The sequence below is a fragment of the Equus caballus genome, chromosome 8 (genome assembly GCF_041296265.1).
Source record: "Equus caballus isolate H_3958 breed thoroughbred chromosome 8, TB-T2T, whole genome shotgun sequence".
In the NCBI taxonomy this organism is placed as follows: domain Eukaryota; kingdom Metazoa; phylum Chordata; class Mammalia; order Perissodactyla; family Equidae; genus Equus; species Equus caballus.
The window spans coordinates 3,543,826-3,570,983 of record NC_091691.1 but is presented as its reverse complement, the minus strand read 5'-3'; the positions used below and the strand labels follow the sequence as shown (position 1 = coordinate 3,570,983).

General features: G+C 52.6%; 1 protein-coding gene and 1 long non-coding RNA gene across 5 annotated transcripts; one reads left to right on the top strand and one right to left on the bottom strand.

Annotated features, from left to right (window-relative positions):
- Positions 1 to 9,543: 9,543 nt before the first annotated feature.
- On the bottom strand, positions 9,544 to 26,941 carry LOC100065808 (cationic amino acid transporter 4-like). 4 transcript variants are annotated; one of them, XR_011441686.1, is made up of 6 exons: positions 26,789 to 26,941; positions 16,267 to 17,288; positions 15,224 to 15,801; positions 14,861 to 14,969; positions 13,647 to 14,753; positions 9,544 to 13,510 (listed from the first exon to the last, which is right to left on the bottom strand). XR_011441686.1 is itself a non-coding variant. In XM_070276087.1 (6 exons), the coding sequence occupies exons 3-6, from the start codon at positions 17,246 to 17,248 to the stop codon at positions 14,686 to 14,688; spliced, it is 1,737 nt and encodes a 578-aa protein (XP_070132188.1). In that variant the 5' UTR covers positions 17,249 to 17,288; positions 25,984 to 26,185; positions 26,789 to 26,916; the 3' UTR covers positions 9,544 to 14,685. The 4 variants fall into 4 exon arrangements, 3 of the variants coding, with proteins under 3 accessions (XP_070132188.1, XP_070132189.1, XP_023502514.2); XM_070276087.1 differs by adding an exon at positions 25,984 to 26,185 and having other exon boundaries at positions 9,544 to 14,753; positions 26,789 to 26,916; XM_070276088.1 differs by adding an exon at positions 25,998 to 26,185 and having other exon boundaries at positions 9,544 to 14,753; positions 26,789 to 26,916.
- Positions 22,246 to 25,996, top strand: LOC111774594 (uncharacterized). The gene is made up of 3 exons (XR_002809597.2): positions 22,246 to 23,031; positions 23,912 to 24,136; positions 25,741 to 25,996. It is a non-coding gene; the product is annotated as an uncharacterized lncRNA (long non-coding RNA).
- Positions 26,942 to 27,158: the final 217 nt, after the last annotated feature.

Genomic DNA, 27,158 nt, shown 5'->3' with positions numbered 1-27,158 from the left:
ACGTGGGGCACCCAGGCCTCTGGTCCCACTGGGCCAAGAAACCTCAGTGTACAATCTAGAGCATGTGACATATGCCCCTATACCTGCTTTTGTCACACATGTCCACACAGGCACTGAGCTGCTTCTGAATTGTGTGATGGGGCCAGCAAGATGGCTCACCATGGCCTTAAGAACGCTTCCTCAGACTCACACACTCATACAGAGGCACACAGGCCTTTGTGCTCCCACAGGTGGCACCCGAGGCCCCAGTTGGGTGTGGGGAGAAGAGGTCCCCTGATCACAGCAGGTCACACCCGTGGGTGATAGACGGTTCAGTGGTTACCCTGCCTGTGTGCGCTGGTGTGCCCAATGTACACAGTGGACACACAGACCCCTGTGCTCAGACGTCTACACCAGGGAAACTGTGGGCGTGCTGTGTGCCTCCTGGGGGCTCATCGACCTCTCTCCCCATTAGTCTGGCTTCTACTCTGCCTTCATGGGTGCTTCGTGTAGGTCTTCCTGGCACCTCCTGGATGTGACTCTGGCCCCCATGGCCATCATGTCCCTCCTGGTCTCCTTCTACACCTCCTAGGAGCCCGCCTGTGCTGTGCTGCTGGCCTTCCTGTGGGGCTGCATACAGTGAGCCCTGGGGCTCCTGCTCTAGGGTGAGACCCTCGGGCCTTCCTGCCATGGTCAGGGCTGTGGTTCTGCTCTTCCTGGGGCCCTGAGGCACCTGCTTCCTGGGGCTGCTTCTGCTCTCAGCATTTCCTTCTTTGCATTCCGAGGGCTGTCCTGTGTGTGTGTTGGGGGGGAAGGGAGGTGGAAGTGCCCTCGGCACCCTATTCTGCTGAGAGGCCAGGACACTTGGAGATGTGCCCAGAGCCTCAGACCCCCAGCCTCCCTTTCCTGCTCTCCAAACCAGCACAACAGGTGTGTCACCAGTGGCCCTTAGCCCCGGTCCCACCAACAACCCATCTCCCAGCCCACATCCTCCATGTCCTCTGGGACCAGGCAGAGCTGGGACCAACTCAGTATTTCCTCTTGGCTGGCCAGGGTCCCTGCAGGACGTCATCTCCTGCTCTGTCAGTCATTAAAGGTTTCACCTCCGCTGCTACTGTTACCATTGGGTTCGGGCAGATCACGGTGGGCTTGCTGTTGGCACCAGGGCACCTACTGGGTAGAGGACCAAGGCCAGGTCCTGGTATGTGTGAGCCAGTCGATGTCCTGCTATTCCAGAGCTCAAAGCACACGGTGCTCACGTGGGTCTCCATGAATAAAACAGCTGCTGGGGGAGATGTTGGAGGAGGGTCCTATTCTACCACAGGTCATTTGCTGACCAGTGATGACAGCCCCGCTCTGGGTGGAGTCTCCCCCCAGTGTGCTTGGCTCCCTCACTGAGTGGTTCTGTTCCGCTGCCTCTGTTGCACACTCAGCCAGCAGCCATCACAGGCCCCGAGCATCCTGCCAAACTTCCACGAGCAAACGATTCCCCGACGCTCGTTTAGCTAGATGATTCATTTTATGTTTCTTTCCAATTTCTGTTTCCTATTTTCAAATGTCATACTTCTCTATGTTTCTGTTTAAACCTCTATAAGGAGCACTAGATCACTGATCATCGGATGTCCGAGGCCATCATTGGTTCTCCTTTCCCTGGGTCTGACATTCCTGGGGGGCAGGAGCTGTCTTGTTCCCAACTGTGGCCGCCCAGTGCTGTGCTTGGTACAAAGCAGGTCAGCGCTGAGGTGGGTGAGCAGAGTGGACTCGAGCAGCTTTGTACAAATGAAGCCCTGTGACCCCCGGTAGCAGATGCAGGCCACCAATTACCTTGTGACCTGGTGTCCCCACCGGGATGTCTCCAAGGCCTGGTCCCCTTGGCTGGGCTCTGCCCCAGGATGCCCCATGACAGTCTTCCCTGACGGCGGGCAGTGAGCAGATCAAGGCCCGGAGGAGACGTGTGTGTGAGAATCAAGTAGCTGACACGTCTTCCCTCTTGCTCTGGGCTGGGGCTGGATTCACACTTATCCTGTGCTTGTTTCTCACCACACCCCTGGGTGCAGGCTTCTCATCATCTCCATTTAGGGAGGAGGGAACCCCTTAGAAAGGTGGGGTGAGTGCGATTTGTATATTATGTGCACGCACATGTCAGTGGGAACTTGGCAACTGCTGTATCCTGGGATGGTCTGTCCTTTATTCTGGAAACATCCTTCCTTTTCAGTGTCAAGAACGCTCCTTGATGTGATCATTGTGTGCATGCAGGGCAGCTTCTTTATGCATTCATACTTGGTGACCCCAGGCCCCCAATGGCATTGAACTCTGACTATGTCATGACAGCCATTGGAGAGCCCCTGGGCTGGGGGGCATGTCCTCCTGACCTGCCCAGGAGAGAGGAGGGGAGGTGGAGGTTGGAGGTGTCACTGGCTAACTAGCTGGGACTTCTGTGTAACCAGCACCTCAGGAACCTTGGCCCTGGTGAGCAGTGTGCATCCAGGGGAGTGTATTGAGGTCAGTGATGGTCACATGAACTGAAGGGGAACAAAGATTGGCATGAAGAACAGGTGCACAGCTTTGTGACAAATCCACAATGTCTTTGTCTTTCTGTTTGCTCACTCGTGGAGGGTACCTTAAAGCCTGATGGATTTTAATAGATGCGCGCCCTGTACCATCACTGCAAAGTACTGAATTTCCCATGATCCTTCGTTTCTCTGCTTGCTGGCCGTGCTGACCCGCATTTGTGTCTGTTGTCTGATAGAGCGTTTAGGGTTGGATTCAGGGTCAACAAAGAGCCTTTTACAAACACTGTGGATTCTTTTCAGTTGTCTCCTAAAGCATCTGTCACGTCTGGAATTCACTCCAACCACGAGGAGGAGCGTCCCTTCAGTGCCTATGAAATGGACTCTTCAAGAGTTTTTAGTTTTAAAACTGGGAATCTGGAAGATTCAGTTCCTAATGATTGCACGATATTTATTTCTTGATATTTTGTTTTTTCATAAACATGCTTTCGAAAGAGATAGTTGACTGTCCTCTCTGACTTCTGAGGTCACCCCTGGGGGTGGAGCAGTGATAGATGTGGGTCCACCTTCACATTCAGGGTGCAGATCTGTGACCCAAACTGACATTCTTTCTGTTTGATGACTTCCCCGTGTCCCCTCCCCCTGAGCGATGATGATTCTTTCCTGACATTTGTCAATATGTGTCTTTAAACCTTCGGTGCCTTTTCTAAAAATTAAAACATGGAAATCCTTGTCAATATTTCAGGATTTCCTGCTACCTAGAATGTTAACTAATAGAATTCCTCTGGGTTTCGTTGCCCTAGTTCAGATCCTTTAAGGTGAGTGAACAAGATTCTGTGCTCCCTTCTGGGGCTTACATTCTGTGTTGACGAGTCACAATGCTGTATTGTAATCATGGGAACAGCTTTAGTGAGATACGGTTCACATACAAGTCACACTTGAAGGTGTGCAATTCACTGTTTTTTAATATATTCCCAAAACTGTGCAACATCACCTCAATTGATTCTGGAAGCTTTCGACCATCCCTGTAAAGAAACACCTTCCTCGTTAGGAGACAGGCCCATTTCCCCCAGCCCCTAAGGCCTGGGCAAACACAAATCCACTTTCTGATTCTATAATTGGCCCATTTGGCGCATTTCTTATGAATGGAATCATACAGTATGTGACTTTCTGTGTCTGGCTCCTTTCCCTCAGTGTAGTGGTTTCACGGTCCATCTGTGTCATGGCGTGTGTCAGCCCCTCATTGCTTTGATTGCTGAGGAATATCCATTGTGCTGCTGTAGCACGATGTATTTCTCCTTTCCTCAGGGGAGGGACATTTGGGTTGTGCCCACTTTGTGGCTCTTATGAATATGGCTGCTGTGAACATTCTTGCACAAGTTTTTGCATGGACATCTGCTTTCATTTCTTTTGGGAGCACACCTGGAAGTGGAACTGCTGGGTCAGATGGTCACTCTCTGTGTCCCTGTTTGGATGCCCAGAGGACCTTCTCCAAAGCGCCTGCACCATTTCCCGTTCCTGCAGCAGCGTGTGAGGGTCCCAGTTCCTCCACGTCCTCACCCACACTCACCGTCTGTCTTTGATTCTAGTCACGCTGTGGGTGTGAAATGGCTTCTCTCTGTGGCCTTGATCGGTATTTCTCTGACGGCTGACGATGTTGGACTTTTCATGTGCTCAATGGCCATTTGTGTGTCTTCTTTGGAGAAATGTCTGCTCAGCTCATTGGCCCATTTTTAAATTGGATTCACTGTATTTCTATAACTGAGTTGTCACAGTCCTTTATATATTCTAGGTATGTTTCTTATCAGATATCTGAGTTGCTAATTTTTCTCTATATTGTGGGTTGTCTCTTCACATTCTTTTTTTTTTTTTTTAAAGATTTTATTTTTTCCTTTTTCTCCCCAAAGCCCCCCGGTACATAGTTGTGTATTCTTCATTGTGGGTTCTTCTAGTTGTGGCATGTGGGACGCTGCCTCAGCGTGGTCTGATGAGCAGTGCCATGTCCGCGCCCAGGATTCGAACTAACGAAACACTGGGCCGCCTGCAGCGGAGCGCGCGAACTTAACCACTCGGCCATGGGGCCAGCCCCATCTCTCTTCACATTCTTAATGGTGTCCTTTGAATCCCAAAAGTTTTTCATTTTAGCGATGTCTAATTTATATGTAGTAGAGTTTTACTAGTTGCAAATGATTCAGACATTAACTCACATCCTCATCAATATTTTGGTTATCTGAGTTAAAAGACTGCTGTCAAAGGGTCAGGGCAAGATTTGAATTTGTTCATTTCAAGATTAACTATAGATCCAAAAGAACTCATCAGGGAAGATGTCAAATGTCAAATATTTCTTTATTATCCTTTTGATGTTCATGGGGTCAGTAATCATAGCCCCTCTCTCATTTCTGAGAAGAGAAATTTGTGTTTCTCTTTTTTTTTTTCTTTCTGAGTTAGCCTGCTTAGAGGTTCATCCAATTATTTTAATCTTTCTTAAGAACTAGTTTTGGTTTTACCGATTTCTCTATTGATTTCCGATTTTCAGTGTCATTAATGTCTGCTGTAATATTTTTTATTATTTCCTTTTTTCTGTTTGCTTTAGGCTTACTTTGTTTTTCTTTCTCTAGCTTAGATTATTGTTTCAGATCTTTATTTTTTCTAACATGTGCATTCAATGCTATAAATTTCCCTCTGGGTATTCCTTTCACTGCATTACACACATTTTGATTAGTTGTATGTTCATTTTGATTTAGTTGAAAAGATTTACAATTTCTCTTAAGACTTCTTTCTTTGATCCATATGCTGTTTAATCTGCAAATATTTTGGGATCTTCCAGTCACCTTTCTCTTTTTGTTTCCTACTTCAAAGTCCTTTTTGGTCTGAGAACACACGTTGTCTGATTTCTATTGTTTTAAGTTTGTTGAGGTGTGGGATTGTTTTTACCCAGAATGTGGTCTATCTGGTGAATGTTGCATGTGAGCTTTGGAGCCTGGGTGTTCTGCTGTGTTGGATGCGGCCTTTTATGAATGTTACTGAGCTCCAGCAGATGGGTGGCACCGTCCAGTCCGTCCTTCCTGAGGTTCTGCCTGCTGCTGCGTCTGTCACTCACTGAAAGAGCGGTGTTTAGTGCTGTCGTGGGGAGTTGTCTGGTTCTGTGTCCATCCACTGTGATAGTGGATTTGTCTATTTCTCCTTGCAGTTTTATCAGTTTTTCCTCACATATTTTGATGTTCTGTTGTTAGAGGCATGTATGTTAAGGACTGTCATGTCTTCATGGAGAAGTGCCCCCTTTCACATCATGGAATGCCTCTTTCTCCCTGAGAATTTCCTTGTTCTGAAATCGGCTTTATCTGGAATTAACACAGCTCCTCTAGCTTTCCTTGGATGTGTGCTATCCTGACTTAGTCTTGTCCTGTCCCTTTACTCCTAACCAACCTGTGTCTTTACAATGAAAGTGGGTTTCTTGTGGACAGCATGTAGTTCGTTCTTATTTTTTTAATGTGGTCTGATGAAGTCTGTCTCTTACTGGCCGCATTTAGACCATTCCTATTTAGAGTGATTATTGCTATAGTTGGATTAATATCCACCACATTTGTAACTGATTCTATCCAATGCTTTTGATCTTTCCATTTTGTCCTGTACTTTTTAAATTATTTCTTGCCCTCTCTGGTTTTAATTGAGCATTTTACAAGATCCTACCTTTTATTTTCTTTTAGCATATCAATTATACTTCTTTTGAAGTTTTTAAATGGTTTCTGTAGAGCTTACAATATAAATTTACAACTAACCTCAGTTCACTTTGCAATGACACTGTGTTTCTTCATGGTTAGTGCAGGTCCCTTATGACAGAGTGTTCCCAATTCCTCCCTCCCATCCTGTATAAAACATCTCCACTTATGCATGAAGTATTATCACCAAATGTATTTTCACAATTACTATTTTGAGCAAAATGAATTTCTTAGGTCACTTAAGAATAAGAAAAATGAAAACAAAAACTGAACACTGTTTTATTTTACCTTCCATTATTCCTTCTCTAAGCCCTATACATCCACTAGCTTAGTTCTCCTGTGGGTTCCAAAAATCCAGCCCTGATACCATTTCAGAAAGCTGGGGGACACCCCTCCTTAGACTGCTTGGCTTGGTTTTGGCACTTTAACATCATTCTGGAAGCGTGTTCTAATGGTGGAAAAATTGCTGCTGCCACGAGCATTTCCGGTGGGGCTAGAGGGGCCACCAGCTGAAGGTGTCCCACGGAGGGATGTGCTCTCTGCTGGACACGGGTCCTCTGCCACCTGAGCCCCGGCCTGCTCCCTCCACCCGTGCCTAGAAGCCCCAAGGTGAGGAGACAGACCTGAACCCCCTGCCCGGGCACCTTCTGCCTGCAGGTCAGAGTCGGAGTCCGCGTCCAAACCCCCCTGGCCCTCCGGACCCCTGCAGGACGCCGAGCGACCACCGCCGCCTGCTCCCGCTCTTCACTCTCCCCAGACCTGTCACAGGAACCCTCATAGTTCCACACATTTCACAGTCCCGGGCACTGAGGCTGGGACTGAGTCAGGTGGCACCTAGAGCGCCGCCGGGGATGTGGGCGGACCCGCCAGCCGCATGGACCAATTGAGTGTGGCGGGCAGCGAACAGGAGCCCCCCGCAGCCAGTAGAGACGCTCTCCTAGGTCGCCCGGGCAACCCTGGGCTGTTGGTCGCTGTGGACACAGCCACTGGCCTGCGCTGACCTTGAGCCGGCTCCTGGCCAGGACTCAGAAGGGCGCGCGCCACGGGCCAGGCGCAGGGCTGGGTGCCTGGCGGGCGCTTGTTCTCCCTGCCGTCCGCGTGGGTCCAGCATCGCCCCCCTTCCGCGGACTGAGGACCCTGCCGGACTGCAGAGCTGTGCTTAGTCCCTGTGCTTGGGGGTGGGGCAACTCTGCTAGGTACCGCACAGGAGGGGCTGGGGGACCTTGCAGGGCCAGCCACCCTCCTCTCTGGAGCCAGAGTCAAGCTGTCTCTCTGTGGGTCCCAGTTCTCTCTCCTGATCTAGCGTCGGATGTCCGGCTTCCTCCACCAGGAACATCCCTCCCCAGCTTCGCTTGCTGAACTTCAGAATCTGCAGTGTCAGCTCAGAGGGCCCTTCTTCCTGAAGCTTTCCTTGGCCCCTCCTCTGGGCTCTGCTGCCCCCATGGCATCCTCTCAGAGTACCTATAACCCTGTCATGCCCTCACCCCCAAGGAAGTGAGGTCAAAGGGCAGGGGAGAGGTGCTCCTGTCTGTGCCCCAGGGCCCAGCAGAAGGAGTGTGGTGAGGAAGGGAGGCCCAGGGCAGTTGGGGGTTGGGACTGATCCCAGGGCTGGGGTGCCGCTGGATCCTGCCCCGAGTGTCCCTTTAATGCTGCTGACCTGGCCTGGCCTGGGCATCTGCCTTTGCCTGCTGTTCAGCAGGGGCTGCAGCTGCTGTGCTGACTCCTGCTCCCAGCAGCCAGCAGGAACTGAGAGCAGGGGCTCCCCAGGGGCCGGGACAGGCTGGGACTTCTGGATTACAAAACTGAGAAGTACGTGGTGACCAGGAAGTGGCGGGTGAGCGCCCTGCAGAGGCTGCTGGAGCTCGGGGTCCTGGTCTACGTGGTGGGTGAGAGAATGGCTCCAGGACAGTTGGCTGGAGGGACCCTGACTGGTCCTGCTGGGCTGAGGGTTGGGGGTCTGACTCTCCAGGGGCTGGGCTGGTGGTGGTGGAGGAGGCATGTTGGACAGGGGAGGGGCAGAAGGAAGGATCTCCGTCTGTCTAGAGGCCAGCAGGGACAAGAGCGAGCCATGTGCTTGTGTCCTCCTGTGTGCCCACCTGCCCCCTTTCCTGGGCCTTGTCCCCAGCCCCATGTTGGGCTCTGGGCGCAGAGCAGGATGGTCTTGCCCTGCCCAGGAGGCCCCACAAGGGCAGGAAGTAGTCCCTGACCCCTGTGAGAGCTGCAGCCCTGAGGCCCCTGAGAAAGGCCACCAGCTGTGCTGGGTCTGGGGAGCCTTTGAGAAGAAGCTGATGTGGCCAGGGCAGGGGAAGGGGGATGCTGGTGAGGAAGGAGGTGGCCAGCTCACTCTGAGCCCATGGCTCTCTGATGTGTGGCCAGAACATCTGGCCTGTGTAGGGTGTTTGTGTGGAAATGAGGCTGGAGAAGAGGCAGGGCCTGAACGCTGTGCTGGGAGCCTATAGGGTGTGTAGGGGCTGAGTGGGTGGGGCCAGCTCTGCTGCTGCCCACTGTGTGGGGGACATGCTGCTCTGCCCATCGCCTCCCCCCCAGGTGGGCCCTCCTTGTCACAAAAGGCTACCAGGAGCAGGACCTGGACACCCAGATTTCTGTCATCACCAAACTCAAAGGGGTTCCCGTGACCCAGAAAAGGAGCTGGGGAACCAGCTACAGGACATGGTGACTTTGTAAAGCCACTACATGTGGGAGTCTGGGTGCTGCTGCCTGGCGCTGACACCTTTGACCCCACCCCTGCAGTGAGTGTGTGCAAGAGGGGCACATGATGGAGAGAGGGTGCTGGCGCTGTCACAGGGCCGGGCTCAGGGAGGGCCTGACAGAGTAATGGCCCTGGACAGGCTCTCAGGGAAGTGTAAGAGGTTTCCAGGTGGACAAGGGGACAAGTCAGGAAGCCGGGCTAGAGGGACTGCATTTACAAAGGAGCATCTGGAAGAATGGAGGGTCTGGGGGCTCAACACTTGAGCTTGAGGGAGGGGTGGGGGGCAGGGGGCAGGGCCTGGAGCTCCTGAATGCTCCCTCCCTGCCCTGGGCCATGCAGGCTGGTGCCTCCTCTGCCTGCCCCATGCTGCCTTCCAGCCCCTCCTCCCTCCACCCAGATCCTCCACAGCCCCCGTCTCCTCTGTTCTGCTGATGCCCACACTGTACCCCAGGGACACCTGCCCCAGCATAGCTGCCTCCTGGTGCACACCCACCTTGTCCAAGAGAACACTCTCCCTCGCCCAGGGGGGCCTCTTTTCATCCAGTGAGGCCATGATGTCCCCAGTGCCAAAGCTGGACCTGGGTCCAGACCTCCCTGCCCCTCCCTCCAGTCCATTCCATCTGTGACAGTTTCCCTGCTGCCCCCGCTGTCCCTGTGATCTTCCTGTGGGTCCCCAGGTGTGCTCCATGCAGAGGCCAGGCTGAGCTTTCACAAGTGACACCATCAGACCTGCCAGCCCTTGTTTTCCACCCTTGGAGGCTCTCTTTCCATGATGGTGGCCACCAAGTCCCTTAGCCCTTCCTGTCACCCTGGTGCTGTGTTCTTCCTGCTGCCTCTGAGCCAGGGGCCTGGTCAGCAACATCCACCCGCCGCCTAGCAGAGTCATGTCTGTTCCAGTGCCTGACACTTGAGGGTGCTTCCTCTCCAGGGTCTGGGACTCTCAGAGAGCTCACCCCCGCCCTCTCCTGGCTGATGCCCAGAACTCTGTGACCCTGTGCAGGCACTGATGTCCCTGTTTACAGCAGAACAAATGGGAAGGGAGTGGCCTGTGGTCCCTTGGCCAGTGTGTGGGGTCCCACTTCTGTACAGGCCCCTCTGAGGGTCCCGCCCTTTGTGTGCCACACCCAGCACCTCCACCCTGGCATGAGCTCACCCTCCCAGAGTCCCTCCAGCTTCCTTATTCTGTCCTCTGAATTGGACCAGAGGAGCTGGGCCTTGAAGATTCACTTCTGCCCCCCCCAGGGACAGAACTGTCAGGAGGGAAGGAGTCTCGCTCTGCCTTGGGAGACAGCCCTGCACCCCTGTCTGGCCGGGGGGCTGCTTGCCCTCCCCCTCTGACCACCTCCTTTTATCTGCACCCTCCAGCTTTCCCATGTGCCCCAAACTCAGGGAACCTGGGGGTTAAACAGGGGAGGGGTGTGTCCCTGGGGACTGCAGGGCTGGGTCATGCAGGGGAGACACCTCCTGGGCCTGGACAGCTCTGCTCTCTCACCACCTCAGCCCCCTGCCATGCCACTGGGGACTGGCTGGGGTGATGAGGACTGTCCTGGAGGGGAGACGGGGATGTACAGCCACGGTAACTGTGGGCCCCATCTTCCAGTGCCTCCCCTGGGATGGGGTTCAGGGGGCCGAACTGGGACCCTGAGTGACTTGCTTGTACAGGCCCAGTGGTGCCTTGCATCTCTTCTTTCTGCCAGTGGCGTGCTGCCCACTCCCTCCCCAGGCCCTGTGGGGATTGGAGGCCTGGACCTTGTCTCATGTTTTCAAGGCATAAAAAGGGGCAGTGTGTGATCTTCAATGGGACCTCCACGGGCCTGCTGCCCTGTGGAGAGTGACACTGTGCCTGTGTAAGTGTCCCTGACACCCAGGGCAGGGTCCCAGGACCAGCAGAGCCTGCCCCTTACCTCCCCCCACCTGCAGGAAGCCCCTGCTGGTCCAGGCTGAGAACTTCATGCTGTTCATTAAAAACACTGTCACCTTCAGCAGGTTCAACTTCTCCAAGTAAGCATGGTGGGTCCTGGCTGGCCCTGATCCTCCTTGTCACCTCCTGGCCCAAAGCCCAGCCCTACCCCCTCTCAGGTCTAATGCCTTCGAGACCTGGGACAACACCTATTTCAAGTGCTGCTCCTGTGACCTACACTTCAGCCCCTACTGCCCTGTGTTCCACATTGGGGACCTCGTGGCCATGATTGGAGGGGTCTTTGAGGACCTGGCATTGCTGGTGGGTCCATGGGGTACAGGGTTGCAGGAGGGCCCACTTTCTCTCTCCCACTCTAGGGAACTGGGTATATTTAGATGGATTTCACAGGAAACCATTGGAAAGTAAGTGGCAGATATCCAGACACTCACCCCTCAACAATGCTGTCCTGAGAATGAGGACCTTCCCCAGGTGACTGCTGTCCTCTCGTCATACTCAGGAAATGTAACATTGGCAAATAAATCTAATATTTTAATTTCCCCAGTAGTGGCAACAATAGTCCTAAATCTTTTTATTTTCCAACCCAAGATGCACTCAAGGCTGTTGCATGTATTGTTGTGTCTTTGAGGCTCCTAAGCAGACCTGTCCCATTCTTCTGACCCTTCATGTCACCTTGTCACCCTCATGCAGACGTGCACACAGCCACCAGGCCTGGAGCTGACATCATGTGACGCACACTGGGCCCTCCTGGCCTGGCTTTGCTGGCCCCCCAGCCCTGTGCAACCATGTGGGGCTGGACCAGCCCATGCCCTGACCCCCTCCCCTCTGCACTCTCCCTGCCCTCCATCTCTACCTGGAGCTCCTTCCTGAGCCCTGGGAATCCAGCCTGAGGGGCTCCCAGCAGGAAGTCTTCCCTGGCTCCTGGGGGAGATTGAGTGCCCCTCTCTGGACCCCACAGCAGCAGGCCTACCCCACCTCTCCCACCCCCACTGCTGGTGTCTGTTTATTGACCCTTCTGTCCCCATCCCCTCAGCAGGCAGGGAGCTTGTGAGAGGCAGGTCCCAGCTTGCTTGTCCCCTGTGTCCCCAGCAGTGACACAGGGCTGTGACCCAGGACTCAGGCTGGTGGTGGATGGAGTCAGTGGATGAGTAAGATGAGGCCTGTGAGGGCCAGGCCCCCCAGGAGTGGGCAGCGCAGTCACTGGACCCTCTCCTGCCCCAGGACAGCCACTCCCCGGGGGGAGGCCTCAGGCATGGAGGCCCGGAGCCTGCTCAGCTCTGTAGGGTCCGCTTTGACATTCTGGTCACTGGGCATGTAGGGGTCAGTCTGCGGAGGATGTGGGCAGGCAGGGGTGGGGGTGGGAGGGGGTGACAGCCACAGGCAGAGAAACTCAGCCTAGATCTCTCTCAGGCAGGGAAGTTTGGGCTCATCCCCACAGCCCTCACTCTGGGCACTGGAGTGGCCCGGCTGGGTGTGGTGAGTCTGGCCATCGTGGCTCCCTCTGGCTGCCGGCAAGCATGTGTCCCATGAGTGTACCCCTGTGCCCCCTGTGCAGACACTGAGTCTCAGTGTGAGGGCTGGGGAGGCGACGGGATGGCAGGTTGGGGTCCTGGCCATGGGTCTGCCCTGCCTCTCCCAGATCACCTTCTGCTGTGACCTGCTGCTGTTGTACATGGATGGAGAAGCCCATTTCTACTGGAGGACCAAGCATGAGGAGGGGGCTGTGGGCCTGCCTGACCCTGTGCTACACTTTGGAGGTTGGTGGCTGGAGTCTCGACGTACTGTCCTCATCTGCTGGTAAATGTCCCTCAGGGAACTGCCAACCCTGAGCAGAAAGGTAGCTTCCCCACCCCCACATCCGGCTGCCCTGGTGCCTTAGAGGGGGCCCCACAGCTGTCCCCACTGCTGCTGCAGAGAGCTGGACACCGTCACCAGGGTGGCCCTAGGACCCATTCGCTGGCCCATTCCTGAGGCCTGTAGACTTTCTCTGCTGGTTGGGGGTTCAGGACGGAAAAGGGTGGGGGCCTAACCTTGAGGACTCATGGATGAAACCCAGGCAGGACTGGGTAGGGGAGAACGCCACCCTTCAGCTCCCAGACTATCTCTCCCCCAGCAGGCTGGCCTGATTCTGGCTCTGGAATCCTCCTGGGGGCCTGAGTCCTGCCTGCTGGAGAATTTCCCCGTGTCCCGGGCCCACGGTCAGGAGGGGAGGGATGGGGCTGCAGGAGCCAAGCCCTCTTTGGGTCTCAGACGGGGCAGCGTTTGGGGTAGCCACTCCAGGGAGACAAGGGGCTGCCTTCTCATGGGTCCTGGTGAGCAGGGCCATGCTGACAGCTTTCTGGTGGAGCAACATGGACCAGGCTGGGTAGGGGAGACCTGGGGCTCAGGCTGGGCAGCTTCTGGAATCATCTGGCAGCTGGAGCCTCAGTAAAGCCTTGGGGTCCCTGCTGCCTCTCACCCCCAGGGCCGTGTCCATGGAGGCAGGGTCAGAAGGGCTTGGGTGAAAGGTCATGGTCCTGAGGCTTCATTATTGGAGTGGGGATCACGTGTCCCTGGTTGTCCTCGGGGCCCAGAGAAAGTAATGCCAAGGCTGCAGAGACTTGAGGAATAAAGATGCCAAAGCCAGCAGCTTCCTGTGTGGTCATCACAGGCAGGAACGGGGAAGTGGTGGTGTCTATGGTAGAAAGAGCATGGCCTTAGGGAGGCCACAGGGGGGTGCAGGGTGGGCCTGGTGACCTGAAAGGATGGGGTCCCAACACCAGAGGTGGGCTGAAGGTCCCTGGAGCAGGCCCAGGTACTTGTGCACCCACCTGCCTGCGTGTGTCCCATCCTGAGCCTTTGTCACAAAGCCCTGAGAGGGCGGCAAGGAGAGAGGCCGCTGGAAGCTGTAGGCAGCCCTGAGCTGGGAAACAGCTGCTGCCTCAGTCTGCACGTGGGTGCACGCCCAGGAGACCGTGTGCGCCATGTGGGCCTGTGCCTGAGAGATGTGTGTGCCCAGGCAGGGGGGCTTCTCCATCCGGGGCAGGCCCCAGGACATGCCCTGCTCTCTGGGAGCCCTGGGAAACCAAGGGAACCCCAGAACTCCACCGCACTTTCTAGGCGGCCTTCTTGGGGTCCAGGCTCTACTCTCTGGATCTGCCCCCGAGAGGACATGTGGGGAGCCTTGGCGGGAGCCTGTCCCCACGCTGTCAAGGACCCCACTGTAGTTAGGGTGTGTAGCTCCCCTCAGAGCTGGGCAGAGCGCAATGGCCCTAAGGGAGGACCCTGTGACCCAGGCCTGGGAATGTTCCTGACTCAGGGCCATCCCAGGGCTGGTGTCTCCCCCTTACAGAACCCTAGTACCTTTGCTGTGGATTGGGGACAATCGTCTAGATCCCAGCGGTAGATGAGGGCTCAGTGCCACAAAGAACACCACACTGGACATGGCAGCAGGTCACATGGCTGGCTGAGCAGTTCCTATTGTGGGTCCCTGGGACTCAAGGCTCTTCCCTGCCCATCCTACTCCACCTGCCCAGGTAGCTGGAATTGGTCATAAACTGGAGGATGGGGGGCAGAGTCTGCCACACCAGCGCTGGCCATGGCCCACTTCCAAAGACTCAAAGCTCAGCACCTGGGCTAAGGTCCTGAGGTCCTGAGGTCCCCTCAGCATGGGCAGACCTACAAATCCAAGCTGCCCTGGATAGAGGGGCTACCAACCCCTCTGGCCTTCTGAGGAGGCGGGTGAGGGCAGACAGGCCCCAGCAGTCCTCATAGACTGGTGGGCTGCTCAGTGTGTCTGGGTCCTGGGCTGGTGCCTGGCTGGGAGCTGCAGGGCCTGCACCATCTCCTCCAGGCTGCCAAGTGGGACAGTCAGGCTGGCCGCTCCCGCTGGTTCTCCTTGCTGTGCCAGATACCATAACCAAAATACACCGCAAGTCCTGCAAGGGTGGCACAAGTGTGAGGGGCAAGTCCCAGCACTGCCACCCTGCTTGCTAGCCTCCTGCAGCGCACCCTGCCCCAGAGTCCCAGTTGGGCCCCAACTCACCAATCAGCAGCCAGATGGACAAGTACAGCCAGGTCAGGTAGCTCAGGTGCAGCATGAGGAAGATGTTGAGGAGGATGCTCAGGGCGGGAGTCAGGGGCACCATGGGAACCTGAGGGGACAAGGACAGGGCTGGGCTGCAGGGAAGGGCTGCTGGCCCAGGGCCTGATTTCTCGGGAGTCCACAGAGCCTTTCTCTGCCTCTGGAGATTCCAGAGACAAGGGCCCACCCGCCATGCAGAGAGCGGGTTGTGGGGTACTGGCCTCCCCCGCCCTGCAGCCCTGGTGCATCCTGCCACGGCAGAGGAGGAAGGGGCGAAGGGAGCCGGCTGGGCTGAGTGTGGTGCATGCTGGCTGGAGGAAGTACCTGAAAGATGTCCTGCCGGCGCTGTTGCTGGTGGGCCCCAAGGACGAGAAGACTGAGCAGAAACGTGGCGGAGCTGAGCAGGAGCAGCAGGGTGTAGGCCCAGGGTGGGAGATGCAGGGCCGAGTCCCCGAAGACCAACACATAGTCCAGAGTGACGGCCGAGGCCACCAGGACACTCAGGGCCCAAGCCACAGCGGCTCCAGGCCTGCACTCACCCAGGAAGCCGAGGTAGGGCCTCAGGGCTGGTCGCAGCTGCCCAGGCTCAGGGGCTGAGGCCTCCTCTGTGCCCTCAGGGCTGTCTGGGCCCTGAGAACTGGATGGAGGGGACTTTTGGAAGCGTAGAATGATAATGCTGGTGGGCAAGCATGTATAGGGCAGTAGTGCACCAATGGACAGGAACTGGACGAGTGCATCGAGGTCCAGCAGCAGCGCCATGAAAGCCATGAGCACCCCGAACACGGGCACCTGCATCCGGTGGTGCATGCGGGCAAACACTTGGAAGAAGAGCCCGTCGGCAGCCATGGCATAGGTGATGTGTGGCAGGTAAAAGAAGTACCTGAGCAGCACACTGGTCATGTCTGTGGCAGAGGGTGGGAGACTGGTCAGCATGGTGGACAGGCCCACCTGGGGCCGCTGCTGGGGGCCAGGGCATGGGTGGCCCCTTGGGAAAATGGACATGAGTTTGTCTGGGCTCTGAGAGTGAGCCTGAATGTTATGTGGATGCTGGATTGTTCCCCCTCACCACGCAGGAATGGGACACCCTAGATTAGGTACAGACCCACTGGAGAATCTGATAAGGACTGAGTCCCTCTGCCTGGAAGGATCTGGAAGAACATGCCCAGAACTGACATTCTGTGTACAACTGGGAGGGGCGGTGAATAGGTCCCTCTCAACAAGCCCGGGTGGAGAATCTAATCATTAGCCCCTTCCTGGGCCCAGGATGCATTGGCAGCACAGGTCCAGATGGAGATGTGTTTCCTGGAGGCTTAGGGCAGAGCCCCACCATCTTGTTCCCTCCCCCCTTGTCCAGAAGGGCCACTTACCACAGATTGCACCAGCTGCCACGATGAAGGCTGCCCAGCTATAGCCCCGCTGGTGGAAGGCATCAACAAGGGCCCAGTCAGGGTCCAGGCTGTGCCAGGGCACCAGGAGGGTGAGGACAGTGGAAACGAGGATGTAGGTACCAGCTACCAGGGTAACTGAGATGGCGATGGCCATAGGCACAGCTCGCTTTGGGTTCTGGGCCTCTGCACTATAGGCAACAATATTGTCAAAGCCCAGGAAGGTGTAGAAGCAGGTGGCGGCGCCAGCCATGACACCAGAGAAACCGAAGGGCGCAAAGCCGCCCTCCTCAATGCTCCAGTTGTGCGGGCGGGCCAGGACAAACCCCAGGACAATGATGAAGAGGATGACGACCACGCTGATGACAAGGAATGTGCGGTTGACCCAGGAAGAGACACGGGTTACACAGAAGCTAAATGCAGAAGCCAAAAGCATGAGGCCAGCAGCCAGGAAGTCTGGGTACTGGGCCAGGAAGGGCACCTGCCAGATGCCCACATGGGCCTCAGTGAAGCTGCGGATGCGGTGTCCAAAAACGGTGTCTAGGTAGCCACTACAGGCACGGACGAGAGCAGTGCAAACAAAGAGACACTGGAGGAGCACGTTCCAGCCAACGAGGAAGGCCCACATCTCACCCACAGACGTGTAAGTGAACAGGTAGGCAAAGCCTGTGTAGGGCACTTGTGCCCCGAGCTCCGCGTAGCACAGGGCTGCCAGCAGGGAGGCCACAGCAGCCACGCCAAAGGACACAAGCACTGCAGGCCCGGCCATCCCCTTGGCCACGGTGCCTGTGAGCACATACAGGCCCAAGCCCACCATGCCACCCACACCCAGCAGAGTCAGGTCCAGCGTGGTCAGATGGCGCTGCGGCAGTGTCTCCCTGGGGGACTCCTCCACTGGCTTCCGCCGGTACAGCTTCTGGCAGAAGTGCGCCAGGCTGGCGGTGCTGGGCAGTCCCCGGGCCATGGTTGACAGCTGAGAGGAGCACCAAGCCAGCTGCCGGCACCTACGAGGGTGAGAGGGGAGTGACAGTCTGCCCTGGGTCTTGACCAGCCTTCAGTCCTTGCTCTGACCCTGCCCTGGGGACCCAAGCCTGGAGCCACTGGCAGCTGCAGGGCTAGATGAGGCAGGCTCCGGGCCTGCCAGCAGGGTGGGCAGGAGGCCACAGGGAAGTGTGGGGATCCCATAGGCCTGCCTCCTGGGCAAGGGACTGGGTGTTTGGGAGGGGCCCTGAGGGTGGGGAGGGGCAGCCCTACAGAGCCCTACTAGGAATGGTGCCAGTGCTCTGGGATCCCAAAGCAGGGTGGAAACCTGAGGCTTCCCGGGAGCTGGGTCAGGCCTCCAGGACCCACCACAGGAGCGACCCTGTGACACTGGGCTATGCCCTGGTGGTCACCAGGCCTCAGACAGCTGTGTTAATCACCCCATTCCTCACCGCGCTGGGCTGTGGTATCAATGCACCCCTCTGGTAGTAGGGGGCACCCTGGGCTGTATGCCCCAATATGCCCTCACCGTGCTTCCCCCAGAACCACTTCTGCCATGCCCCTGTGAGCCAGCACAACAGCATTCACCTCCTCTCCCGCCTGTGTCCTTCCCTGTGGGACTTGCTGCAACTCACCTGGTGTGGCCGCTATCGTTACTCTGTGCATGGGGCTCCCCACACCCCTGGGTGCGATGTCCAACATTGGCTCTACCTTCCAGTTCCACACGCACTCAGCCCACCCTGCCCACACCGCACAAGCTCTAGACCAGACTCCCAGGTTCTAGGGAAGCCCTATGATTGTGCCCAGTTCACAGAGGAGAAAGCCCAGGACTCCAGGTAAGTGACTAGCCAAGGTCACCTAGGTGGCCTCGGGATGCAGGTGGAAGTTAAGGTCCAGGTCTGGGTGGGGTCTGGAGCCCACCTGCTTTCCACTGCTTCAGATGCCCTCCTTGATCCCTTGTCCCAACACATGGACTCCACCAGCGGGGCTCCATCCAGGCCCCTCAACCCTGGGAGGTGTGGGGGCTGCGGGAGTCAGGCAAGACACTGGTAAGATGAGGGTGTGAATGTGGCTGAGAGGCCCTGGGCAGTCCCTGACCTCTGGCACAATGGGACGGCAGTAAGCCACCCTCACCCACTGACGAGGGAGCGCCCGGCTGTGGGGAGTGTTCTGTGAATTGGCAGAACTCATGCTGGCTGTTCTGAGCTTCCACCTACGGACAGTGTCCTGAAAGGAGACAAGCAGACCCCTGGGGATGACCTCCAGCCCTCCAGCTTGGGGCACCCTAGGGCCCCTCAGACACCAATGGCAGCCCCTCCCAACCCAGGAGCACTTGTCAAGCCTTGAGGACCCTGGGGGACCCTAACAGCAGCTCCCCACTTGTGGATCACCTGACCATCACAAACCCCCTCAGGTTTATTTATTCCTGGAGCTGAGGGGTCTTTGTCCTTCTGCTCTCCCTTCTTCTTTGAAAGTGGAAAGGCTGGTGTGACAGGGTATGAACTTGTTTACAGCAAAATCAGGATAATCCATCCAAGCAAAGCAAAACCAAAACAGTCATCCTCTTCCCCAGAACTCTCTCCATGTTGTCAGGTTTCTATGTGGTTTGTGGGACAGGACGTTAGGGGCACCTGCAGTCTGGCTCAGCGGGCTGGTGACAGGGTGGTGGACTCCCAGGCAAGATGGTGCCACTTGGAGCACTCTGCCTTAGCCAGCCCATTGCTCCCTTCTGGTATGTGGCTGACGTTGTCTTGAGGAGCTTCCTGCAGGGGTGACCCCTCCTGCACCTCGCTCCTTGTGGCCTAAACATAACCAAGCAGATGTTCCTTGTTCTGAAACGCCTTCACAGAAACCCAGAAAAATGCATTTCCAACCAAGAGGCCTGGGCAGTTGTGTAAGAGGAGCTCCCCCAAGGCCTGACCGACGGCCACCTAAGAGCTGGTGTGCAGGGTTTCAGAGCACTGACTGTTCATCTACCCAGAGAGGGGCTCTCACCACACCCCCTTCACAGGTACCAACATCCAATGGATACTCCTGGCCAAGCATGGTTGATGCAGTAAACTATAAACTTCCAGGAAGATGGCTGGGCCAAGTGCTGGACCCCAGCGAGCAAGGCAGTTACACTGAGCAACACATGGAGATACAGTAAAGAGAAAGCACCAAAAATACGAGAAGAGAGAACACTTCCAACCTCATCCTACACAGCCAGGAGCACCCTGACACCAAACCCAACAAAGACATCACAAGGAAAGAAAATTACAAACCAATATCTTTTGTGAATATAGATGCAGAATTGCGCAGGTGAATACTAGCAAATCGAATCCAGAAACATATAAAAACGACCATTTGGTATTTATCCCAGGAATGCAAGATTGATTTACCATCTGAAAATGAATCATGTAATATGCCAAACTAATAGAATAAAGGACAAAAACCACATGATGGTCTCAATAGACACAGAAAAACAGTCAACAAAGCTGGACTAGAAGGGACCGCCCTCAAACTGACGAAGACCATCCACGAAAATCCCTTGGCTGCTGTGCTCAGTGGAGAGAGACTGAAAACTTTCCCTTTGCTCAGGAACAACATTGGGAGGGCCTCCTACCCCTGTATCCAACACCTTACTGGGGGATCTGGCCATGGCAATTACGTGAGAACATGAAATCAAAGGAATCCAGATTGGAAAGGGAGGAGTAAAACTATCTCTGGGCTCAGATGACATGATGCTGTGTAGAGAAAATACTAAGGAATCCACACAGAAAGTATTAGAAGTGGTAAACCAGTTCAGTAAGGTGCAGGATACAAGGTCAATATACAAAAATCAATTGTATTTCTATACACTAGCAATGAACTATGCAGAAATGAAGTTAAGAAAAAATTCTGCTTACATTAGGGCTCACTCTTGGTCGTGTACATTCTATGGGTTTCACAAATGTATAATGACATGCACACACTATTACAGTAAGCCCTAAAAGTCCTCTGTGCAGCAGCTATTCATCCCTCCCTCCCACTAACCCCTGGGAACCACTGATCTTTTCACTGTCTCTACAGTTTGGCCTTTCCAGATGTTCATGTAGTGGGAATCGAGTCATATAGTATGTAGCCTTTTCAGGTTGGCCTTTTTCACTTAGTAATATGAATTTAAGGTTGTCTTATGTCTTCTCATGGCTTGATAGCTCTTTTCTTTTTAACACTGAGTAATATTTCTTGTCTGGATGAACCACAGTTATTTATCCATTCACCTCCTGAAGGGCATCCTGGTTGCTTCCAAGTTTTGGAGATTATGAATGAAGCTGCTGTACCATCCATGTGCAGGTTTTTGTGTGGACACAGGTTTTCAACTCATTTCAGTAAATACCAAGGAGTGTGGTTGCTGAATCATTTGGTAAAAGTATGCATAGTTTTGTAAGAAACTGCTAGATTTTATCAGACATGTCTTTTACAAATATTTTCTCCTAGTCTATGCCTTATCTTCTCATTCTCTTGATGGCCAATTTATTCTTGACAAGAGAGCCAAAACAATCCAATGGGGGAAACAATAGTCTTTTGAACACACTGTGCTGTAACAACTGGATCTCCACATGCAAATGAATGACCTCAGACACCTACCTCACACCACATGCAAAAATGAACTCAGAATGGGTCAGGGCTCTTGGGCAATGAGATGCGTTGTCAATGAGCAGTAATATTTTGAAAAAAATCCTTTTTTTGAGCAATAGGTCTCAACAGTGGGTAAAATATTTAGTGAACAGTGTTGTAAACAGATATTCTGTCATCCAGGCTTTCTTGCTCCATTTATAGAGCACAGGCAGAGTAGATTCAGCACCATTCTTAGGGGCCCTAGCATTTTCAGGATGGCAAATGAGCATTGGCTTCAACTTCAAGTCACCAGCTGCATTAGCCCCTGACAAGAGAGTAACCTGTCCTTTGAATCTTGAAACCAGGCCTTGACTTCTCCTCTCTAGCTATGAAAGTCCTAGATGGCATCTTCTTCCAATATAAGGCTGTTTCATCTACTTTGAAAATCTATTGTTTAGAGTAGCCACCTTCACTAATGATCTCAGCTAGACCTTCTGGAGAACTTGCTGCAGCTTCTCCATCAGCACTTGCTGCTTCACTTTGCACTTTTACTTTATGGAGACGCTTCTTTACTTTAACTTCATAAATCAAGCTCTGCTGGCTTCAGCCTCTTCTTCTGCAGCATCCTCCACTCTCTCAGATTTCATAGGGTTGTAGAGTTAGGGCCTTGCTCTGGAGTAGGTTTTGGCTTAAAGGAATGTTGTGGTTGGTGTGATCTTCTATCCAGACCACTCAAACTTTCTCCATACAGCCTTAAGGCTGTTTTGATTTCTTATTTGTGTGTTCACTGGAGCACCACTTTTAGGTCCCTTTAAGAGCTTTTATTCATTTATTTGTATTCACAGCTTGGCTAATTGTCTGGTGCAAGAGGTCAAGCTTTTGGCCAATCTAGGCTTTTGACACGCCTTCCTCCCTAAGCTTAAACATTTCTAGCTTTTGATTTAAAGTGAGAGATGTGTGACTCTTCCTTTCACTTGAACACTTAGAAGTTGATATAGGGCTATTAGTTAGCCTCATTTCAATATTGTTGTGTCCCAGGGAATAGGGAGGCCTGAGCAGAGGGAGAGAGATAGGGGAACAGCTGGTCTATGGAGCAGTCAGAGCACACACAACATTTATCCATTGTTTGCTGTCTTACCTGGGCACAGTTCATGGGAACCCAAAACAATTACAACACTAACATCAAAGATCAGTGATCACAGATCACCATAACGAATTAATAATAATGAAAATGTTTGAAACATTGTGAGAGTTACTATAATGTGGCACAAAGACATGAAGTGAGCAAATGCTTTTGGAAAAATGGCGCCGATAGTCTTGCTTGATGCGGGGTTGCTAGAAATCTTTGATGGGGTTCAGGGCAGGCCAGCCCAGGATGTGCCACTCTGATATGCAGGTTGTTTTGAGCTGAAGACAATCAAGGCTCAGAAGACTCTGGAAGAACTTTGGACCTTCCCTCAAATTGCCTAAAGGAATTCAAGAGAGACAGGCCTGTCCCAGGAAGGAGCTCTTATCATAGCTGATTGCCAATAATTACCAATTTTTAAACTTGACTTTATGCACGACTGATATTATTAACTCTCAGGCAAATGCCCCACAATCTGAAAAAGACAATTGGACACCAAGAGGTGTCAAACAATGGTCAGATGGATTAGACACTGCACCAAAGGGACTTCCTGTAGCTCTCTTTCCTTTGACTTTCTGGCTTGCAATTATCTCTCCGCAAATGGGACTATGTGCAGGTAGGGGAGAGTTAAGGAACTAAAAGATGACTGGTTTTACCCTGGCAGCCACAAAATTTCTGACCCAATTGTTTCCCAGTGCACCACTTGCCAACCTCACCAAGTTTCTGGAGAAATCCGTGTACCCCAGGAAGTCCTCCCAGGCCCGCACTGCCCTGTGTGGCACTCCAAATGGGCTTTACAGCCTTGCCCCAGCTTTAGGCTGTTCTCACTGTTTGGTGATCGTCTGCGTGGTTAGTGGATGCGCTGAATGCTATCCGACTAGACGTGCAGAGGCCACAACAATGGGACAGAAATTAACAACTGCAGCTGTTCCTTGTTCTGGCTTCCTTTACAGATTGAAGCAGAGTGAGGAGCTCACTGTACAGCAGAGATAACCACTTGCTTGAAGAAACTCTGGGGTACTTTTGAAATTTCATACTCCATATCATCCTCAATCATCAGGGTAAGTGGAATGTAAAATTATAGACATCAAAAGGACTTTAGGAAGGTCTTTCAAGAAATGGGACTTCAGTGGCTGGACCCTCTTCCCTTGGCCCTAATAAAGATCTGACAGACTCCAAATGGGAGACATGGATTGATTCCTTGAAATAGTTTTTGGACACCCAACGCATAGTGGTAAACTTTCCATACCTGGATTAAGTGAATATTATGGGAACTTAAGTGAACGATTTGGTGCTGTGAGTAGCTGTAGACAAAAATTAATTGGTCTACTTGAAGTAAATGGTCAACAGCTAAAAGAGGCATGGCCCCCACCTGCTGACAAAACTTGCCCTCCCTCTGGACCTAGAGATCGGGTGTCCATCCAGGGCTCTAGAAGAAAATATGTGCTGTCACCTCACTGGGAAAGACCTTATGAAGTCTACTGACCACCTACACTGCCATGAAAGTATAGGAAAAGTCTTCCTGCATCCACAGAAGCCATGACAAGATAGACCTATAACATCACTCTTTAGACCACTCAGAAACGGTCCCCACAGTTGACCTTAAACTAAGGATTTCCAGGGCTGGTTCCCAGGTCCCAGAAGCAGCCGACCTCATGGAGTAGACAGCATTTCCCAAGATCATGGATCAAGGAATCTATCTTTCACCCATTTTTGCCCCTTGCTTTTAAAACTCCCTACACATGCACACACATACACAACAACAACAACAACAATAACACTTTTACTACTATGGAATATGTATATTCCTTTTAATCATTTATTAGAAAGCTGACTGGAGAGTGCTGGTCTCCATCTGTCCCACTTCCCCTCCCTAAGCTTCTATTTCAAGCTCTTTTCCAATCTCTGTCTTGCTGTTACTAACTCTCTCTTTCTCAACAGGTCAAGCACAAACCAATCTCCCCCTTATGCCAGTTTACCAAACCCTGGCCACACTAAATAATCGGTCTGACTGTTGGCTATGTCAACAGCCAGAGAGCACAGAAGAACCTGAACTGGTCTCTGTTCCTGCTGACGTGAACACCTGGTGGATTAAGCACAGAAGATGGATGAACGACAGGGTATGGTGTCCACGACAAGGAAGACGTCACTCTGTCTCTTCTCCTGGTGAGTCACTTGGGCCCCAGAAAACCTCTATAGAAGCTCCAGGACTGTCCCTTGCCCAGATAAAGACAGTAGGTGAAAGTTGTTCCCTTTGCATTGAAAGTAAACTGGACACTGGACCTTTCCTGGGTGACATACCAGGACAGTATTGGAATCAGACTCTATGGTTTGATTCCACAGGTGGCATATTTAAACCTCTCAAGGAAATTGTAAGTGACTCTAACACTATTCCCTATGGCACAAACATTTGCCAAATCACCACAAGTTCTGGATGGCCTATGAGCCACCCTTATGCAACTTGGGGTATTTCAGCTGCCCACATGGTCAATATGCCAATACCACAAACTACATATGGGTGGATCCAAACTCTGAACTCACTTGGTCAGGTGACAGGACCAGGCTTTATAGCTGCCCAAATCAGACTGCAGGCCTCCTGTACCAGCTATTCTGCATCTGTTCTGCTCTCCCAAGTTGACAGGAACACATGGAAAATGGAGATGTTTAGGCACTAACAGCACCAGGGGCAAAGGCCATGGAATACTCTGGACCCTGGGGACTACAGGTTCAGTTCTAACCTTGTCTGTAAACCACACTGGTCTTTTTATTTTATGTGACAACAAAGTATAGAAAGGGCTCCCAGCTAATTGGCCAGGATGATGTGGACTTGGATACCTGGCCCCTTCTGTCTCCAGATACTCCACCCTAAATGCCAGTCACATTGCAGACTCAGGTGCCTTTGTCCATAAGATTGTGCCACATGAGCGTGCCAGTTGAGAGATTGTAGAGAATCCATTTGTCTATCACAACTCCAAGTTCTTTTCAGGATCGAGAGTCTTCTTCCCCAGCTTTGGAAATTATGAGTTGGAAAAGGCAGTCTTCAGTCTCTCTCTGGTGATGGAACAAGAGTTCAACCCCGCCACACAAACCTTGGTGATGCTCCAGTCAGATTGACTGCCTAGTCTCTGTGCTTCTCCAAAATTGACCTGCTCTGGACACACTGACTGCCCAGCAAGGAGGAGCTTGTGTAGTCACTTGTGAAAAGTGTTGCTTTTATGTGAAAACAGGGCAAGTAGTATCTAACTTCCATCTATAAAGAGAAGATTCCCGTTTTCCATCAGACGAATGAAGCTCACCCATTTCATTGGACTGACTCATTCACAGGATCGGGAACTGGCTTAATGGCATGTGAGGAGATGGGCTCCCATCCCTTCCTATCTGCTTGTTCATCCTCTTTCTAATCTATGTTCTTTTCTCCCTTTGCTGATTTCTTACTAACTGGCTACTACCTCATTTTCTCTCTCCACAGTCACCAGCTCAGATTTTAAAATGTGAAACTTCCAGGGAAGTTTCAAAGAAGGGAATGTTAGTGCGACCTAAATAGCTAAGATAAATTCAGCCAATGGTTAACATAGGTTAGCATAAGGGAAGCCATCTCAAAGAGGGGAACTATGTTGGGGCTATAACAAGACACCCCTTTCCCTTGTTAGCAATGCTCTAGATTGCATGCAGCGTGGAGAAGTACACATCTGCTTGCTCTGCTATTTTTGTAGCCTTGGCTTATACACAGACCTCCCTATTCTGATAAGGCAATAACTTTGTTCTCTCAGCTTCTCCAGGGATGTGATGACCTTCAGGAAAAAACCTCTGCAGATATCTGTCACCAGGCGAAGAGAGAAAAGTATACTCTGTAGTCTCAAGGACCACAACTCCTGATGGTTAACACCTCAAGACCCCCCTTTTTCAGCCCATTTGCCCTATATAAAGGCTTCAAAACTTTGTAGTTTTAAAATAGTTCTTTAGGACATGGATCCCTTATATTCCCCCTTGCTGGCAAGCTGTAATAAAAAGACCTTTTCTCTTTTACCACGTTGCCTCCTGAGTGTTGGCTTGTCTCACGGCGAGTAGAAGACCTCTTTTGGTGATTACAGGAACTGACGGGGTTCAGGACAGGCCACCACAAGATGTCTTACTCTGGTACGTGTGTTATTTTGAGCTGAAGACAATCAAGGCTCAGGAGACTCTGGAAGAATATTTTGCCTTCCCCCAAATTGCCTAAAAGAATTTAAGAGAGAAGGGCCTGTCCCAGGAGGAACTCTTACCATGGATAATTCTAGGTATGGGGGGCAGGAAAGCATCTAGCAAGGACAACTTTATCAAAAGGTCTCTTTTAGGTCCCATTGTCTATAGATGGGACAATGGAAGCATTTGTTTACCAGACATGAATTCTTTTCATCGTCCTGTAAATTGCCTTCTCCCCCTTTGAAATCTCAGACCTCTATCTCCCTCTCCTTAGTCTAGAAGGACACGTACACCTCATTTTTCCTAGCTCTCTTTGGAATTCTTCATGCTTATGTGAGTTCCCCATGTGCACATAGTAAACTCTGTGATTTTCTCTTGCTATCCTGCCTTATGTCATTTCTAATTCTTTGACCAGCCATGAGAACCAGAAGGGCAGAATTCCTCCCTCCTCCCCTACACCTTCAATTGTAAAAAGTGCAATATCTGAAAACACAATAGAATGAGGTATGCCTGCAAAAGGTGATGTGACTTTGTTAAATTAACATTTGTTAAGTAGAGCCCTGGGGATATTGGACAGTGAGATTGGGTTCAACAAAAGGCCACAAGGAAATTGAAATAGAGAAGTTTGTTACTCACAAGTCCTGGAGAAGGTCCACAGCACACCTTGAGGGGCCACACCAGGAGCTTAAGGCAGAGGGCAGGCAGAGAGATGGCAGGACCTGGGGCATATGCCTCTATTGGGGCCCTCAGGTGGAATGTTTTGGGGTTCCCGGGCTAAGTCTGGATTGGTCAATTCAAACCAAAAAGAGGTTGTGCTAAGCTTTGCAGGGCTCTTATCTAAAGGACTCACAGGGGGAAGGCCCTGGGAGGTGGGGAGAATGCGTCTCACCAGGGCAGTTGAGAGAGCCATATCAGGAACTTCCACTGACTTGTGACTCTGCCAGTGGTTATCTAGGGTGAGCACTCTCAGGAGGGGCTAGTGTCACTTCAAGGCCCCTGCAGGCTG

Bases quoted from the DNA above. Each gene is read 5' to 3' on its own strand.
- LOC100065808 (XM_023646746.2), bottom strand. From the start codon at position 26,880: ATGCCCCAGGTCCTGCCATCTCTCTGCCTGCCCTCTGCCTTAAGCTCC. The intron at 14,970-15,223 runs GTACTTCCTCCA...TTGTCCCCTCAG, and splicing joins GCCGGCAGGACATCTTTCAG to GTTCCCATGGTGCCCCTGAC. The intron at 14,754-14,860 runs GTGAGTTGGGGC...CCACCCTTGCAG, and splicing joins GTCCATCTGGCTGCTGATTG to GACTTGCGGTGTATTTTGGT.